Here is a 20,329-nt window from a genome sequence, read left to right on the forward strand (position 1 = left end):
TTAATCTGTGTGGAAGTGAATTATGAAAAATCTTCATTTTGGTGAATATAATTTATTGGCGAGCTCCTGTAGAATGCCACTTGCATTTATTCGCTCAGCTCTAATATATGGGAACTGTCTAGAAATGTGAAAAACGTACAGCTGGTTACTATCAGTAAAAAACACAGAGTAAGAGTTTCTTTTATAATCTTTATAATCTTTATTTTAAATTCTATAAATTTATCTCAAATTTTTTTGAGTATTTCTTTGGAGTGTGGGAGGAAACCGGAGTACCCGGGGAAAACCCAAGCAAACACGGGGAGAACATACAAACTCCACCGTGTTGCCCATAATGATAGTTATTTTACACGGAAGTCTCGTAAAATATTATTTCCACTCTTTCAATTCTTTTAAAGAATGAAGAGTTGTCTGTACCAAATTTAACCACTTTAACAGTTCCAATGCTTTTCCACTTGGTAGCCAGGATGGCAATGGCACGGTTAGTTGCCTCCTTCACCTTTGGATGACTGAATCCAGTAAGGAGGTCCCTCAAATTCATAAACAGGTCACATAATGCCGTCTGAGGGAGTTCTTCATAGGGTAAAGTGTCTCTTATCATAGTGAGGTGTTCCAGGACAGCGTCCACCTTGTCAGCCATTTCCAGCAATTCCGTACTGTGGAGCATCATATAAACCAGAAGACCAGGGGTTTTTTGCCAGATTTGTTCATAAATTTGGCAGTATTTTTCTCCATCAGCACTTAACAGCGCTTCTACATTGTTACATCCGATGTAAGGAAGACAATGCAACAAGGCTGCAATACCGGCTGCCTTAACCTGCTGGTCTTTGCTGTGTAACTTTATCAGTAAGTCAGGCAGGTGCCTCCTGATGTGTTGGCTGAAGTCTTTCTTGCTCCGGTTACAGTTCTTGGCGAGATCAGCAAATAGTGAAGTGGAGTATGCCTGGAACAGAGGCTCCCAGTGGTTTAGATATTTAGTACAAAGTTCGACAATCTTCTCAAAAGTTCTGCCAAGTTTTGATCTTTTCAACAAGGTGACAAATTTTGAGAGGAGTTTTAAGATATTGATGGTACCTTCTAAATTTCGGTAACCCTGTAATTTCATGCTAAGACAGTCAAAGATAAAGTCTTTCAGTTGATGCATCTCTCTTGGGGCTCCTTCCATGGCATTTCCAATAAGTTCCATAACAAGACAGACCTTAAATTTCTTATTGGAGGAAATGTTTAAAGCCACTAATGAGATTACATCTTTTGCCACCTTCTTCTCCAGGAGCTTAGGATGGCGTAGGAGCTCCGAGAAGAACATGACACTGATTAGATAGCTTGTTCTGAATGCAGATCTTATTGCTATATGCAGGTAATGGGTGACTTTCCTCCTTTCCTTATCAGTTAAGACACATGTAATATAACGACACATCGCAGCCCGCATAGTGTCTGTGTCACGAAAGACAAGAGAGCAATTCCAGTGGTTTTTGAACCCATAGCTAGGGTGCAAGAGATGATAGCAAAAATCAAAACCTTCAGGTGGTCCAGTTTCGTATTTTGCATGGGTAATCAAGTCATCCACTGACAGTGTATTCTGTGCTGCATTTCTTCTCTTATTCCAGACTCTGCTGGATTTAGTGGAAATCAGGTGCAATGTCTTGACCGAGCTGCTCTGTGGATGCTCTTCATCCTTTTCCAAGCGCTCCATGACTTCTTCACAGCGATAAACGGCAATATTAGCCAGGAGCGTCATAGCTGCTCCAGTTATTCCTGGATGTCTCTCACTTTCTGCTCTCCGCATGTGGCGGTAGGTCTGATCAATAAGCTCAGTGGTCAGAAGGTCGTCCGCGTCCGCTCTGGCAGAGGTTACAGTTGACAAGAACAGGAGGGCAGTCACCAAATCCCGTCCATCCAAATCATGCAGATGTTTGATTAGCACGCTGGTCGTTGTCTTTATTTCTCCAAGCTCAAATGATGAGACAATGCCTGGAATACAGTCCTCCAGGAGCGGGACAGAAAGCAGATGCAGCGAGGCCAACAGGTCTTTACAGTGGTCGCTGGATCTCATGCTGCAATGCTTCATGATAAATTATGAGAAGTAATCTGCCAAAAATGGAAAATTATATTAGAGGAAACATGTAAATTGTCAATGGAAGCAATACTCATTATAATTAAAAGTAAATTATTATTATTTCTGCAATATAAATGCAAATAATACAATTATATTTCAAATTACAGGCGTTGTGTTTTTCAGCTCAGATTTCAGTAATTCCTTACACAGATGTGTAATGGCATAAGGAAATCTCAAATGTTTCAAGGCCAACAGCACCGAACCCTACAGGGTGGTCTCACCAGTGCCCATGGGTAACACAAGTAAAGAAAGGGCGTCCATGGCTCGGATACAGAGAATCTGCTGTTTTTATCTTCACCCATGGAAAACAGATGCCATGTTTTTGGGGGGATTTCACATACGTTACCCATGGGCATCGGGGGTGTCACAGTCCTGAGAAAGGTAAGTCCTGAGGTGGTTTAGTCTTTTTATGCCATTACCCGTCAGTGTACGACATTTCTGAAGTTGGAGCTCAGAGCAGACACGTCCTTTAATAACCCTTCTAGCCCCATAGCAAAAGTCTGAATGAGCCCCCTCTCCCCCTACCAAAAAACCTACAAGAATCATCAGGGGCTCTTAAATCCAGACATTCATGTATTAGTTATAGGCCAGACATTGTCCGAGAAAGAGATTGCCCTGTAATAGAGGACAATTCACAGTTTATAGCTCGGCTTTGATTTTTTTTTAAATTTTAATTTGAGTAAAATAAAACTCCTCTAACCTGATCTGTCCCTGGAAACAGTCACAATAAGAAGTATGTCAGGAATGACCCGATAAAGCAAGAGGACAACCTGAAACAGCAAAACATATAGAAAGTCTTCACTACATGGGATCTCTACCTTCAACATAGAGCATAAATCAATAGTATGAGTGACTATAAGAAGCTTTGTCTTATGTCTTATCAGAGAAATCAGCTTCATTCTATTCTTATGAGACAATTCTTCCCTTCCTTTGTCTCCTGATCTCATGAACTCTGAATAAACTGCTCAGTACAGAGATTTCACACGTTAGGAGTGAGAGGAGGAGCACGGCCCAGAGGAAGCGCAGAAACATCGTCCTGCAGGTTTCTAGCAGTGTATTAGCTTATACCAGAGCTGCAGTCACAGCTACAATGCTCAGTACTGCTGTATAATCTGCTGCGTGCCTCTGTGCTGCCTAAGGGAAGAGCTAAAAATATGGGAGACACTAGATGAAAGCCAACTGCAAATCAGACATAGTGCCTGTAGGGAGAAAACTGGAAAACCACACAAAATACCCTTCAAGCCATATAATGGTCAGAAATAGCGCTGCTCCTCACATCATGTACACACATTGCAACTTATTCTTAAATATTACATGAAAGTCTACTTACCCTTTTCCTACTTTACTCGTCTAGTTTATCCAAGTACTTTGTTCTCAATAGTAATACTAGAGTATTTAGCTCGTATCTCAGTAACAGAAAGGATCTTCTGGTCACGACTTCAGCACTGATTATAGATTAATAACGTTATAATGAACAATGGATCAGTCAGGTTTTATTCTTGAATTTTTATACAGGACGCGTTAGTTATATAAAGCTCAGAATACTTACATTAATAGCTGGTGAATTCTCTAATGCAAACAGAACTGTGACAACTTTCACTCAGTGGAGTGTTTATTCCAACCTATAATATAATATATTGATAATCAGATGTACGGGGAAATGACCCATGAGCCCCGCGCCTCGGCCATTATACTCACTGGAAAGATGTCTGGCGTTCTGCTCCGATCCCGTACACGCTGAAGTTCTCTTCTCAGCTTTTGAAGGGAGTCCACTGACTTTCTATTTCTCTGGGAGGTGATCCTCGACCAGCAAAATCAGGATTAAGATCTGAAAGAGATGAAGAAAAAATGATGCTATAATACATGGTGCAATGTGCTATATTACATGGTGTTGTGTGCCAAAATAATGCATGGTGCCATAATCCATGGTGTCATGTGCTATAACACATCATGCTATGTGCCTATATCCATTCTGACATGTGCCATGAAAAATCGTTCTATAATACATGGTGTCATGTGCTATAACACATCATACCATCACACATAGTGCTATGTGGCTCAAAAAAACATTGTGCCATAAAACATGGTGCCGTTATATATTTTCCAATAATACATGGTGCCATAATACATCATTCTCACTAATACATGGTATCACGTGCCATAGTACATCATGCCTGTGTAGGGGGAGGTCAGGGCCTGTGATGTAGATATTGGTTATGATGTATATTTCATGTCTGTACTGTGAGATAATCTGTTAACAATGTGTAGTAGGATGTATTAGTCAGATAAATATAGGGTTTTAGTTTTCAACACAGGATGTATAGGTTATATTAAGATTAGAATACTTACATTAATAGCTGGTGAATTCCCCAATACAAACAGAACTGTGACAACTTTCACTCAGTGGAGTGTTTATTCCAACCTATAATATAATATGATATTGATAGTTGTTAGATACAAGGAGGAAGGAGGAAGGACCCATGAGCCCTGCGCCTCGGCCATTATACTCACTGGAAAGATGTCTGGCGTTCTGATCTGATCCTGTACACACTGACGTTCTCTTCTCAGCTTTTGAAGGGAGTCCACTGACTTTCCCTTTCTCTGGGATATGGTAATCGACCAGCAAAAATCAGGATTAAAATCTGAAAGAGATTAAAAAAATTAATGCCATAATACACGGTGCCATAATACATGATGTCATAATACATGGACCCATAATACATGGGGCCATAATACATGGAGCCATAACACCTGGGGCCATAATACATGGGGCCATAATACATGATGTCATAATACATGGACCCATAATACATGGGGCCATAATACATGGAGCCATAACACCTGGGGCCATAATACATGGGGCCATAATACATGGAGCCATAATATATGGGCCCATAATACATGGTTCCATAATACATGGGGCCATAATACATGGGGCCATAATACATGAGCCATAATACATGGAGTCATAATACATGGGGCCATAATACATGGAGCCATAATACCTGGGGCCATAATACATGGAGCCATAATACATGAGCCATAATACATGGGGCCATAATACATGGAGCCATAATACCTGGGGCCATAATACATGGGGCCATAATACATGGGGCCATAATACATGGAGCCATAATATATGGGCCCATAATACATGGTTCCATAATACATGGAGCCAAAATTCATGGAGCCATAATACGTGGGGCCATAATACATGGAGCCATGTATTATAATATAATACATATATTAATACATACATGGGCCCATGATACATGGTGCCATAATATATGAAGCCATAATACATAGTCATAATACCTGGGACCATAATACATGAAGCCATAATACATGGTACAATGTGTTATATTACATGGTGTTGTGTGCCAAAATAATCCATGGTGCCATAATCCATGGTGTCATGTGCTATAACACATCATGCTATGTGCCTATATCCATTCTGCCATGTGCCATGAAAAATCGTTCTATAATACATGGTGTCATGTGCTATAACACATTGTACCATCACACATAGTGCTATGTGCCTCAAAAAAACATTGTGCCATAAAACATGGTGCCGTTATATATCTTGCAATAATACATGGTGCCATAATACATCATTCTCAATAATACATGGTGTCACGTGCCATAGTACATCATGCCTGTGTAGGGGGAGGTCAGGGCCTGTGATGTAGATATTGGTTATGATGTATATTTCATGTCTGTACTGTGAGATAATCTGTTAACAATGTGTAGTAGGATGTATTAGTCAGATAAATATAGGGTTTTAGTTTTCAACACAGGATGTATAGGTTATATTAAGATTAGAATACTTACATTAATAGCTGGTGAATTCCCCAATACAAACAGAACTGTGACAACTTTCACTCAGTGGAGTGTTTATTCCAACCTATAATATAATATGATATTGATAGTTGTTAGATGTAAGGACGAAGGAGGAAGGACCCATGAGCCCTGCGCCTCGGCCATTATACTCACTGGAAAGATGTCTGGCGTTCTGCTCTGATCCCGTACACGCTGACGTTCTCTTCTCAGCTTTTGAAGGGAGTCCACTGACTTTCCTTTTCTCTAGGATGTGGTAATCGACCAGCAAAAATCAGGATTAAGATCTGAAAGAGATGAAAAAAATTAATGCCTTAATACTCGGTGCCATAATGCATGATGCCATAATACATGGAGCCATAATACATGGAGCCATAATACATGGGGCCATAACACCTGGGGCCATAATACATGGGGCCATAATACATGGGCTCATAATACATGGGGCCATAATACATGGGGCCATAATACATGAGCAATAATATATGGAGACATAATACCTGGGGCCATAATACATGGAGCCATAATACATGGTGCCATAATACATAGTGTCATAATACATGGGCCCATAATACATAGTGTCATAATACATGGGCCCATAATACATGGAGCCATAATACATGGTGCCATAATACATAGTGTCATAATACATGGGCCCATAATACATGGAGCCATAATACATGGTGCCATAATACATAGTGTCATAATACATGGGCCCATAATACATGAAGCCATAATACATGTTGTCATAATACATGGAGCAATAATACATGGTGTCATAATGCATGAGCCCATAATACATGGAGTCATAATACATGGAGCCATAATACATGGTGTCATAATGCATGGGCCCATAATACATGGGGCCATAATACATGTATCCATAATACCTGGGGCCATAATACATGGAGCCATAATACATGGGCCCATGATACATGGTGCCATAATATATGGAGCCATAATACATAGTCATAATACCTGGGGACATATTACATTGAGCCATAATACCTGGGGCCAAAATACATGGAGCCATAATACATGGTGCCCTAATACATGGGCCCATAATACATGGGCCCATAATACATTGGGCCATAATAAATGGAGCCATAATACATGAAGCCATAATACATGGGCTCATAATACATGGAGCCATAATACCTGGAGCCATAATACCTGGGGCCAAAATACATGGAGCCATAATACATGGTGCCCTAATACATGGGCCCATAATACATGGGCCCATAATACATTGGGCCATAATAAATGGAGCCATAATACATGAAGCCATAATACATGGGCTCATAATACATGGAGCCATAATACATGGAGCAATAATACATGGATCCATAATACCTGGGGCCATAATACATGGAGCCATAATACATGGAGCCATAAAACATGGGGCCATAATACATGGTGCCATAATACATGGAGTCATAATACATGGAGCCATAATACATGGTGTCATAATGCATGGGCCCATAATACATGGAGCCATAATACATGGAGCCATAATACATAGTGTCATAATACATGGGCCCATAATACATGGAGTCTGGGAGATGTTAAGGGTTATAGTGAGTGGCCATTTTGAGATGGGGAGTTAGTTAAGGTTCTGCCTAGCAGGAGAAGGGCCTCAGTGTCAGTGCCGGTTCGGAAAATCTGGAAGCCAATCCCGAGAGGTCCAGAGCTTAAGAAAGCTCATCCCGGCTGGGCTTGGTGAAGCCACCAGGGCGTGACACGGAACGGGAGTTGGATATAGGAAGACAGGATGATCCTGGGATGCCATGGACCTGTGTGTAAGACTCTTAGGGTATTGACAGAGAAAGTAAAGGCTGCGGGTGCTCATACGGTGGCCTGGGAACGGCAGAGCTGCCCCTGCACCCATAGTGGTAGCTTTTAGACAGAAGGAGAGCTGCCACTGCATTTAATATCTAAGTTCTAAAGGGAAGAAATACCCCAGTCAAAGAGGAAAACTGTTGATCAACTTGTCTGCCATGCAACTGATATCCAAAAGTAAAGACTGCTGTGTAAGAGAAACCCTGGTGTGGTGTGATCTCTGTCTGACAACCCCTGCAGGTGTGACCGGAGAGATGGACGGCACCTCCAGGGGCAAATGAGGGCCATGCACCCTACACTGGGATATACACACAACTGGGGGACCATTGACGAAGGAGTGCGACACCCGAGTGGCCCGGAACCTTCACCATAATACATGGTGCCATGTTACATATCCCTTATGTATCTTATTAACAGAAAGGATCTTCTTGTCACCATTTCAGCACTGTAATAGTTTAACAGCGTAAAAATGAGCAATAGATCAGTCAGATTTTATTTTTTCATTTTTAAACAGGACGTGTTAGTTATATTAAGCTCAGAATACTTACATTAATAGCTGGTGAATTCCCCAATACAAACAGAACTGTGACACCGTTCACACAGTGGAGTGTTTATTCCAACCTATAATATAATATGATATTGATAGTCATTAGATGTCAGGAAGAAGGACCCCGGAGCCCCGCGCCTCGGCCATTATACTCACTGGAAAGATGTCTGGGGTTCTGCTCTGATCCCGTACACGCTGACGTTCTCTTCTCAGCTGGTTCCGGGGCGTCCACTGACTTTCCCTCTGGGAGGTGGTCCTCGCCTCTGGGAGGTGGTCCTCGCCTCTGGGAGGTGGTCCTCGACCAGGAAAAATCACGATTTAAATCTGAAAGAGATTAAAAAAATGAATGCCATAATTCATGGAGCCATAATACTTGGAGCCATGTGTTATATTACATGGTGCCAAGTGCTTTAATATTGTACATATTGCCAAAATACATGGTACCTCTTTAATTCCAGAGTGTGGTACATGTGCAAAGGGTTCACATCTAATATATAAAGCTGAGTGTGTGTATGTGTGTATGTCCGCACAGTCGCATTTACAATCACGAAATTTTGCACAGACACCCCATGTGACTCAGGGAATGTCATAGACTATGTTTTGACAAAAAAATTTAACCCCGCGCATTACAGTTACTCTACAAAAAATCTGCCTCCATTAAAGTCAATGGAGCTACGAGCTACAGGTTATTAATAGCAGCTCTGATTGGTTGCTATAGGAACAAAATCAATTGTTAGTATAAGAAGCTTATGTGTGAGGTAATAAGATGTCGGTGGGGAGACAGAGAGAGACAGAAAGAGACAGACAGACATAGGCACAGACAGAGTAAAAGGCAGACAGGGAAAGAGCCAGAGAGAAAGAGACAGACAGGGCAAGAAACAGAGAGACAGATAGTCAAAGAGGCAGACAGACACAGACAGACAGGGAAAGAGACAGACAGAGAGACACAGGGAAAGAGACAGACACAGGGAAAGAGACAGACACAGGGAAAGAGACAGAGAGACAGAGACGTGGAGAGAAACAGAGAGACAGTTACTATCCCGGGCAACGCCGGGTGCTACAGCTAGTACATATATAAAATACAGCAATAGCTGAGTGTACCTTTGCTCATTATCACCCCCCTGGATATACATTTTTCCCATTAGCCCCCCCCCCCCCTGTAAATAGCTGGATGCAATTTTTGCATATTTTCCACCTCCCCTTTAGGTGGTTGCACAATAACTGTAGTTAATAATTATTCGTGGACGAAACACTCGCCTGTAAATCCATGCACATTTTCCCCTCTCCCCACTTTTAAATAGCTGAAGTCCACCACTCAGCTCTGTTAATTGAAAAATAAAAAAGTCATGTCTCTTTGAAAAAGGGGAGGAAAACAAAAACAGAAAAAAGAAAAATTGACTTATGGGGTTAATCGACCAGAAGTGGAACCCAGCTGATCAGTTTTGATGTGTACTATTATAGGCCGATAACATAATGTATATTGCACTATCTGTAAAGGAAATGGGGCAGATTTCTTGGAATCCTCACTACAATGCATAGGACATCATATGGTGAAGTTGCTGTATGAATACCGCTGTGTGTCCCCTCTGGCAGCCATTATTGAAGGATGTCATCTGGTCATCACTTATACCATACATATGATATTACTCAGTGACTCCTATTTTTTTATTTTTACTGATGGTCGGCAGAAAAAAAACAGACACATGTCTTATTCTGGTCTGTTTTATGGACACAGCTCAGCCATTCAGTGAATGGCTTAGTGACCACACATGGCCGCCATCCTTGTCACATCTGCGTGCTGTCAGTGTTTCGCTGACTAGACACCTGAAGAAGCTTAGGAAACCTTAATCAATTTTTTTTTTGCATTTGAGAAAAATTGATGATACATAGATGGTAAAAATGAACAATCTGACCAAAAATAGGTGAAAAACAGACCCAGCAGGCCGGATCTATCACACAAGAAAAAAAATGGTGTCTAATTCTCCCCTAATCCTGACATTGATATTTGTTCCCCTAATTTTCTATCAGGCAATTCCTACTTTTATATTGGATCCCTGAGAACTGAATTTGTTTAATGAATTGTAAATAAGAAACAAAATTCATGAAAACAGAACACAATAAACTTACCTCCAAATGTAGAAGATTCCACAATGATCTCCAGAAAATGCAGAAGTAATCCGCTAATTCTCAAAAAATTCACAAGTAAACCGCTAATTCACAAGTAAATCACAAGTAATTCACAAGTAAAACGCTAATCCACAAGTAAAAGATCTAAGTACGTGCTGTCAGGAGACAAACAAATACCAAGTCTGATCTAGTGAGATGGGACGGAATGTTAATAGGCTAGACTCCATTGTGACATCACTCACCTGTGTGACATCACTGTCCGCTTCCATATATGGAAAGTAATGATGTCACAATGCAGTGTAATAACCAATACTTTTTCTCTTATTTCCTGTCCTTTACAAGACAACTGGAGATGCTGATAGTGGCTCTAATAGATGGCACAAATAGGGATGAATAAAATCCTCGCAATTTGCCAATTGATAGATTGCAGCAGGTGGTTACAGAGGTTTGGCCAAGTTTTTCTTACAAGTGCATCTCAATAACTTAGAATATCATCAAAAAATTAATTTCTTTCAGTAATTCAATACAGAACACATATCGTATTTTTCGGACTATAAGACGCACCGGACCATAAGACGCACCCTGGTTTTAGAGGAGAAAAATAGGAAAATAAAATTTTAAGCAAAAAATGTGGTCATGACACACTGTTATGAGGCGAGGATCTGCTGCTGACACTGTTATGGGGGTAATGTCCTCAAATTCTCTACTAAGATACCCCATCCTGGTAATGATCCTCCTGTTTGTATATGTACTCCATCCTGGTATATGCCCTTATCCTGCCTGCTATATACTGGCATCCTGCTATATACTCCCATCCTGCTATATACAACCATCCTGCTATATATTCCCATCCTGCTATATACCCCCATCCTGCTATATACCTCATCCATCCTGCTATATGGCCCCATTCTGCTATATACACCCATACTGATAAATTACCCCATCTTGGTATATAGCATGTATTCTGTATTACACACAAAAAAAAAAAAACGTTTAAACTCACCTTACCTCGCTCCATGCAGCATTTCTTCTCCCCCTGTCTGTGGCGGCAGCAGCGCCGCTGGAGTGTGGAGCCGTCACTGGTCACTTCCCTGCAGCACCGCGATGTCCCCCTGTCAGCTGACCTGCGTGACTAGTGTGACGCCCTGGACTAGCCAGGTAGTCACAGACAGGCCCTTACACAAACACCCGTCCCCTAATAAGGTAACAGCAGCCAACCTAAAAACCCTGAGGCACCCCTCTCAGGTCTTGACGTTCACAACAGGGGGCAGAGCCAGGCAGTTGGCCACACCCACCGAGGAGTTCGGATGGCCTGAGGCGGGAAAACACAGCAGATCTGTTAGAGGGAGAGGAGAGTGGAGCAGTTACAAAGGAGAGGAGTTGAAAAGTAGTGAACGTCTGTCAGGGATCTGGGTCGTATCCCGGATACCCTGTGGCCAAGAGGCAGACGGTGGTTGCCGCCTGCAGGAGCCGGGAAGACGGCTGGTGGAACTGTAAGGGACTGGGACAGGGTAGTGGCCCGCCGGTACCGAACCGGGGAACCAACTGGAAACCGGAGCACCAGGAGGGGTACTCAGACCCAGAACGAGGTCCAGAAGCCACTGGACCACGTCGAATTTACTGATTGAGGTCTGGACCTTAGGTCCTTTCCCGTCCCAAGACCTGACTGAAGGCAACAGCCCAACGAAGGGGATAGAAAGACACCACTCAGGCAGAGAGATCCCACGGGCCAGCGTCTGCAGGCAAACGGGCTTTCCCGCCACACACAAGCCAGGGAGCAGACTACTGTCGCTGAAGCAAAGGCAGTCAAAATCTTCAAAACAAGGTGCAGGAGAAAAGCGGGAACCACCAAACCGGGTGGGTGACCAGACGCAGCCGGCTGCGGGCACCGACCACCATCTTTTTGGTTTACCAGAGACTCCGGTGTATCTGTTACAGTGAGTACAACAGTGCCCTCGAGCCGCGCACCGCACCGCACTAACACGCCTGCACCTCTCAACCACCGGGCCCTGGGACCATCACCCCCTGCCCACGAAGGGGTCAACACCAGGCTGCACAACACCGTCCCCGGGAGCCTAGTTAATGGCAGCGGTGGTGTCCACACTCACCACAACCCGTGGGTGGCGTCACGAACTTAAATTCCTAAACATCACGGCCCCGGCCGTGAACCACCCCACCGAAGACCAACCCCCTACACGTAGCGCCAGCTTCCCTTCAGAGCAACGTGACCCCCGAGTCCGGAGGCGCTCGAGCCACCCACTGATGAGCCTGGACCCGAGCGGCTCGGCTGCAGCCGAGTGTGGGGCGGTACACCAGCTGCGCGCACAGCGATGACGTCATCGCTGTGCTCACCGCTCTCTACACAGATCAGCTGACCGGCACATACAGGAGGACATCGCGGTGCTGCAGGGGAATGGTGAGTATACCGTACTGATTCACTGCACCCCGCACTGATGATCATGCGCGGGGGGCAGTGAAAACAGCCACACATGATCACTCCTGGCTGTAGTTGCCAGGGGTGATCACGGCCGGCTGTTTACTATGCGCGCACCCCCCCGCCCATCATCCCACCCACCTGTCAGTGCCGAGAGATGATGGGCGGGATGATGGGCGTGCATATGTAATGAGCGGACCCACGTGGTCACAGCAGGCGCTGCAACAGCCTGCTCATGCCCCCGATGACCCACTCCACCGCAGCACCCTCATTCCCGGCCGCAGCCCTATATTCAGACCATTAGACGCACCCCCCACATTCCTCCAACATATCGGGGAAAAAAGTGTGTCTTATGGTCCGAAAAATACGGTATATTATATCGAGTCATTACACACAGAGAAATCTATTTCAAGTGTTATTTCTGTTAATGTTGATGATAATGGCTTATAGCCAATGAAACCCAAAAGTCATTATCTCAGAAAATTATAATATTATATAATATCAACTGAAAAAATTATTTTAAATTCAGAAATGTTGGCGCCTACTAAAAAGTCTGTACACTAAATGCCTCAATACTTAGTTAGGGCATGAATTACTGCATCAATGCGGCGTGGCATGGAGGCGATCAGCCTGTGACACTCCTGAGGTGTTATGGAAGCCCAGGTTGCTTTGACGAGCCTTCAGCTCGTCTGCAATGTTGGGTCTGGTGTCTCTCATAGATTCTCTATGGGGTTTAGGTCAGGCGAGTTTGCTGGCCAATCAAGCACAGTGATACTGTGGTTATTAAACCAGGTATTGGCACTTTTGGCAGTGTGGACAGGTGCCAATTCCTGCTGGAAAAGGAAATTTCCATCTCCATAAAGCCTGTCGGCAGAGAGAAGCATGCAGTGCTCTAAAATTTCCTGGTAGATGGCTTCACTGACTTTGGTCTCAATAAAACACAGTGGACCTACACCAGCAGATGACATGGCTCCCCAAACCATCACTGGTTGTGGAAACTTCACACAAGACCACAAGCAGTTTGAATTGTGGCCTCTCCACTCTTCCTCCAGACTTTGGGACCGCAATTTCTAAATGAAATGCAAAATTTACTTTCATCTATAAACAATACCTTGTACCACAGAGCAACAGTCCAGTTCTTTTTCTCCTTGGCCCAGGTAAGATGCTTATGGTGTTGTCTATTGGTCATGAGTGGCATGACACAAGTAATGCGACACTTGTAGCCCATGTCCTGGATATATCTGTGTGTGGTGGCTCTTGAAGCACTGACTCCAGCAGCAGTCCACTCCTTGTGAATCTCCCCAAAATTTTTGAATGGCCTTTTCTTAACAATCCTATCAAGGCTGCGGTTATCCAGGTTGCTTGTGCACCTTTTTTTACTACAATTTTTCCTTCCACTGAACTCTCAATTAATATGCTTGGATACAGCACTCTGTGAACAGCCAGCTTCTTTAGCAATAAGCTTTTGTGGCTTACCCTCCTTGTGCAGTGTGTCAATGACTGCCTTCTGGACATCTGTCAAGTCAACAGTCTTCTCCATGATTGTGTAGCCTACTGAACCAAACTAAGGGACCATTTTAAACACTTAGGAAGCCTTTGCAGGTGTTTTGTAGTAATTATTCTAATTTTCTGAGATAGCTTTTGGGTTTTCATTGGCTGTAAGCCATAATCATCAACATTAACAGAAATAAACACTTGAAATAGATCACTCTGTATATAATGACTCTATATAATATATGTGTTTCCCTTTTTGTATTGAATTACTGAAATAAATTAACTTTTGGATGATATTCTAATATATTGAAATGCACCTGTATTTCCAATTCTTATCTTATGACATTATATCACATTTCAATAGTGAAACGTATATTGGTGCTGGACTCACCACGCTTATTTTGTTGCTGCAATGGTGATGTAGATGGTGCCGCTTCTCTGCCAGCCCGCAGCGAACATCAGATAAAAGGGTAAAACAAAGCCCGCACATCCATGAGTTCTTTGAAAATTAAGTCTTCTTTATTGATTCATTCATTATAAAGTCACTTGTGTTCCTTCATCATGAAACCTCTTACACGTTTCCGGTGATAGCTCAGCCCTTGTTCATAGAGATATCCGAAGTGCACATGGTCATAGATTTAATATTACTCTGATCCAATCACATGTGACCACACAAAAACATGGAAAACATCAAGTTTGTTGTTGTATTTCAAAAGGTTTATATTATTCCATCTTTGTGGATTACATATCTAATATATAAAGCTGAATGTGTGTATGTGTGTGTGTATGTATGTATGTATGTATGCATGTGTGTATGTCCGGGATTGGCATCTGCACCGTCGCAGCTACAGCCACAAAATTTTGCACACTCACACGTCTGGACCCCGAGAGCGTCATAGGCTATGTTTTGAGGGGAAATTTTAACCCCGCGCTTTACAGTTATTCACCAAAAAACCTTCCTGCATTAAAGCGAATGGAGCTGGGAGCCACAGTGCAGCCAGAACGTCAGAAGAATGCGCAGCCACGCCCTTATATGGAATGTTGGCGTGTCACAATGCAGCCAGGGAAAGAGACAGACACAGACAGGGAAAGAGGCAGACACAGACAGGGTAAGAAACAGACATAGACAGGGTAAGAGACAGACACAAAGAGACAGACACAGACAAAGAGACAGACTGACAGGGAAAGAGACAGACAGGGAAAGAGAGAGACAGGTTAAGAGACAGACACAGACAGGTAAAGAGACAGACACAAGCAAAGAGACAGAGACAGACACAGGGAAACAGACAGACAGGGAAAGAGAGGTAAAGAGACAGACAGGTAAAGAGACAGACAAAGAGACAGACACAGGGAAAGAGACAGAGGGAATGAGGGAAAGAGACAGACAGGGAAAGAGAGGGAAAGAGACAGATAGGGAAAGAGATTGAGACAGACGGAGAAAGAGACAGAGACAGTCAGAGACAGACGGAGAAATAGACAGACAGACAAAGAGATAGAGAGAGAGACAGAGAGATATATACAGAGGGGGAGACAGACAGAGAATGGGAGAGAAACAGAGAGACAGTTACCATCCCGGGCGTTAATACATTCTATTTATACATTCTATCCCGCGAATGTTAATACATTCTATTTTGTTAACAACAGTTATTAACCTGGGCGAAGCCAGGTAGTACAGCTAGTTTACTATATATTTATAGTATTGTTCCTAAAATTCATTCCATTTGGTTAAGTATTATTTCACTAAGATCCAATACATTTCTATATTTATTTATTAAATATATATATATCTTTTTTTATTATTTTTTTTTGCCAGTTTCCCCTCTCTCAGGACGGCTCACCTTCTCAATTGAACAGCAATTGTAATTCTCAGTGTTGTTTTTATTTATAGTTACAAAATATTTTGTTGCCCCTGAACATATTTTTACCCTTATTGATATTATAGAGATGTTCTGAGATGCGTTTTTTAATTACCTTGCTGTACAACCTATATAACATAAATCACAGCTGGTGCTTTCTATTCAGTAAATGACTCGATTCCTGTCCCAATAGATAAATGTATTGATATCATGTTCTTTCTTTTGTGATATATTGATTGTTTTTTTCTTTTCAATAAAATGATATATATTGCATTTGTATTTTTCCACATTTATAAAAGCCTTTTTGAGACAACCATGTCTTGTTATATGTTTTGTGTCCCTGTACAGACTAGGAGGGAAATTATTTCCTAACAAAAAAACCCTTCTGGACACCATTCTATAACCCTGGCCAAGATTTTTTTTTTAAGTATTGTTTTGATGTAAATTTGGTATATATATACTGTATATGCTTATAATATTTTGTATAGTTTTAAATTGAAGGCTGTGAGGTGAGCGGAAAGTGGGTAAATCGCCATTATTTGCATAAATTATATATTTTTTTTTCTTTCAATAAATCCATTCTTGGGGGGGGGGGGTTTCAAAACTTTTTTTATAAGACTTCAAAATTTCTTTGCTTGTAACCTCGTTTTTTTAAACTATTTTTTATATATTCATTCTTATTGGAAAATCTTTGTGTATTCAAACAAATTAGTTGTGCTCTTATAAATGCATTGTATGGAATTGTCTTTGTACAGGGTGGGCCATTTATATAGATACACCTAAATAAAATGGGAATGGTTGGTGACATCAACTTCCTGTTTGTGGCTCATTAGTATATGGGAGGGGGGAAACTTTTCAAGATGGGTGGTGACCAAGGCGGCCATTTTGAAGTTGGTCATTTAAATCCAACTTTATTTTTTCCAATGGGAAGAGGGTCATGTAACATATCAAACTCATTGAGAATTTCACAAGAAACACAACGGTGTGCTTGGTTTTAATGTAACTTTATTCGTTCATTAGTTATTTGCAGTTTTGTGACCATATAAAAAATGTGTTCAAAATGCTGCCCATTTTGTTGGCTTGTCAATGCAACCCTCTTCTCCCTCTCTTGACATACTGATACCAACACCGCAGAAGAAATGCTACCACAGGCTTCCAGAATCTATTATTTCAGATGCTGCACATCTTGTATCTTCACAGCATAAACAATTGCCTTCAGAGGACCCCAAAGATAAAAATCTAAGGGGGTAAGATCGGGAGACTTTGATGGCCATTCAACTGGCCCACGATGACTAAGCCACTTCCAGGGCACTGTTCATGTAGGAATGCTCAGACCTGACACCCATAATGTGGTCCTAAGGAGAACAAGAAAAAAGTATGTGCCACAAGACAGAGGGATCACCATAAGAAGTTATATATGGTGATATATGGTTATATATATATTGCACTGGCAATAAGCCAGACCCTGTAGTGTTACCCCCCCCCCCCAAAAAAAAAGTGGTGTCTCTAAAGTACATACAGGGAGATATATGCAAAAATTAACACCTACAGTTGAAACCAGAAGTTTACATTCACTATCTAAAAAGACACATCTGCATGTTTTTCTCACTATCTGACATGAAATCAGAATAAACCTTTCCCATTTTAGGTCAATTAGGAACCAAAATTATTTATATTTGCGAAATGCCAGAATAATGAGAGAGAAAGTTTTAAGGTATTTTTGTTACTTTTTGCAAAGTCAAAAGGTTACATACACTAAGAGCACTATGCCTTGAAACAATATGGGACAGCCCATATGATGATGTCATGTCTTTGGAAGCTGCTGATAGGTTTATTGGCAACATCTGAGTTAATTAGAGACACACCTGTAGATGTATTTTAATGCACACCTGAAATACATTGCTTGTGTAGCATCATGGAAAAGTCAAAAGAAATCAGCCAAGATCTCAGGAAGAGAATTATGGACTTGCACAAGTCTGGTTCATCCTAGAGTGCAATTTCCAGATACCTGAAGGTGCCTCGTTTATCTGTACAAACAATTAAACAGAAGTACAAACAAGATGGGAATGTCCAGCCTTCATACCGCTCAGGAAAGAGACGGGTGCTGTGCACCAGAGATGAACGTGATTTGGTCAGACATGTGCATATCAACACAAGAACAAAAGCAAAAGACCTTGTGAAGATGCTGGCGTGAGCTGGTAAGATTGTGTCATTATCCACAGTGAAACAAGTACTGTATCAACATGGGCTGAAAGGCAACTCTGCCAAGAAGAAGCCATTACTCCAAAAGAAACATAAAAAAATCTAGATTAATGTTTGCAAATGCACACATGAACAAAGACCTTCAATTTTGGAGACATATCCTGTGGTCTGACGAAACTAAAATGGAACTGTTGGACCATAATCACCATCGTTATGTTTGGAAGATAAAGGGAGAAGCTTTGAAGCTTAATAACACCATCCCAACTGAAACACGGGGGTTGCAGCACCATGTTGTGGGTTTGTTTTGCTGCAGGAGGGACTGGTGCACTTCACAAAATAGATGGCATTATGAGGAAAGAAGATTATGTGGCAATACTGAAGCAACATCTCAAGACATCAGCCAGGAACTTAAAGTATGGGTGGAAATGGATCATGTCATGTTCCAAATGGACAATGACAAGAAGCTACTGCCAAACTGGTTACAAAGTGGCTTAGAATAACAAAGTCAATATTTTGGAGTGGCCATCACAAAGCCCTGATCTCAATCATATTGAAAATTCATGGGCAAAGCGGAAAATGCCGGTGTGAGCAAAGTGACCTACAAACATGGCTCAAATACACCAGTTCTGTCAGGAGGAATGGGCCAAAATTCCTTTCAACTATTGTGAGAAAAATGTTTGACCCAAGTCATACAGTGTAAGGGCAATGGTGTCAAATACTAACAAAATGTATGTAAACTTTTGACTTTGCAGAAAGTAATAAAAATGCCCCCAAAACATTCTCTCTCATTATTCTGGCATTTGGCAAATATAAATAAGTTTGGTTCCTAAAGCTGGGTTCACACTAAGCGACAGCGACAACGAGGTCGCTGTTACGTCACCATTTTCTGTGACGTAACAGCGACCTTGTAAGTCGCTGTTATGATCGCTGCTTAGCTGTCAAACACAGTGACGCAGCAGCGATCATAACGTCGCTACATGTGCAGAGAGCAGGGAGCCGCGCTTAGTGCTGGCTCCTTGCTCTCCTAGGTACAGTACACATCGGGTTAATTAACCCGATGTGTACTGCAGCGACATGTCACAGTGCAGAGAGCAGGGAGCCGCGCACACTGCTTAGCGCTGGCTCCTTGCTCTCCTAGCTACAGTACACATCGGGTTAATTAACCCGATGTGTACTGCAGCGACATGTCACAGTGCAGAAAGCAGGGAGCCGCGCACACTGCTTAGCGCTGGCTCCTTGCTCTCCTAGCTACAGTACACATCGGTTAATTAACCCGATGTGTACTGCAGCTACATGTCACAGTGCAGAGAGCAGGGAGCCGCGCACACAGCTTAGCGCTGGCTCCTTGCTCTCCTTGCTACAGTACACATCGGGTTAATTACCCGATGCGTACTGCAGCCACATGTGCACAGAGCAGGAGCCGGCACTAGCAGCAAGGGCGGAGGCTGGTAACGAAGGTAAATATCGGGTAACCAGGGAAAGGTCTTCCCTTGGTTACCCGATGTTTACGATGGTTACAGCTTACCGCAGCTGCCAGACGCCGGCTCCTGCTCCCTGCTCGCTTCATGTCGTCGCTCTCTCGCTGTCACACACAGCGATGTGTGCTTCACAGCGGGAGAGTGACGACCAAAAAATGAAGCTGGACATTCAGCAACGACCGGCGACCTCACAGCAGGGGCCAGGTCGTTGCTGGATGTCACACACAGCGACAGCGACGGGACGTCGCTGCAACGTCACAGAAAATGGTGACGTAGCAGCGACGTCGTTGTCGTTGTCGCTGTGTGTGACACCAGCTTAAGTGACCTTAAACGGGAAAGGATTATTCTGATTTCATGTCAGATAGTGCGAAAAACCTGCAGAGGTGTTTTTTTAAATTGTGG

At 42.5% G+C, this 20,329-nt stretch overlaps 1 protein-coding gene across 1 annotated transcript; it reads right to left on the bottom strand.

The window, feature by feature from the left end:
- Positions 1-260: 260 nt before the first annotated feature.
- Positions 261-10,626, bottom strand: LOC142290657 (uncharacterized). Its single transcript, XM_075334634.1, has 12 exons — positions 10,464-10,626; positions 8,493-8,660; positions 8,338-8,410; positions 6,107-6,237; positions 5,945-6,017; positions 4,625-4,755; positions 4,463-4,535; positions 3,812-3,941; positions 3,663-3,735; positions 3,444-3,558; positions 2,814-2,883; positions 261-2,085 (listed from the first exon to the last, which is right to left on the bottom strand). The coding sequence occupies exon 12, from the start codon at positions 2,063-2,065 to the stop codon at positions 344-346; it is 1,722 nt and encodes a 573-aa protein (XP_075190749.1). The 5' UTR covers positions 2,066-2,085; positions 2,814-2,883; positions 3,444-3,558; positions 3,663-3,735; positions 3,812-3,941; positions 4,463-4,535; positions 4,625-4,755; positions 5,945-6,017; positions 6,107-6,237; positions 8,338-8,410; positions 8,493-8,660; positions 10,464-10,626; the 3' UTR covers positions 261-343.
- Between the last annotated feature and the right edge of the window lie 9,703 nt (positions 10,627-20,329).

Source organism: Anomaloglossus baeobatrachus, chromosome 2 (genome assembly GCF_048569485.1).
Source record: "Anomaloglossus baeobatrachus isolate aAnoBae1 chromosome 2, aAnoBae1.hap1, whole genome shotgun sequence".
Lineage (NCBI taxonomy): Eukaryota > Metazoa > Chordata > Amphibia > Anura > Aromobatidae > Anomaloglossus > Anomaloglossus baeobatrachus.

Coding starts and splice junctions, on each gene's coding strand:
- LOC142290657 (XM_075334634.1), bottom strand. CDS start 2,065: ATGAAGCATTGCAGCATGAGATCCAGCGACCACTGTAAAGACCTGTTG.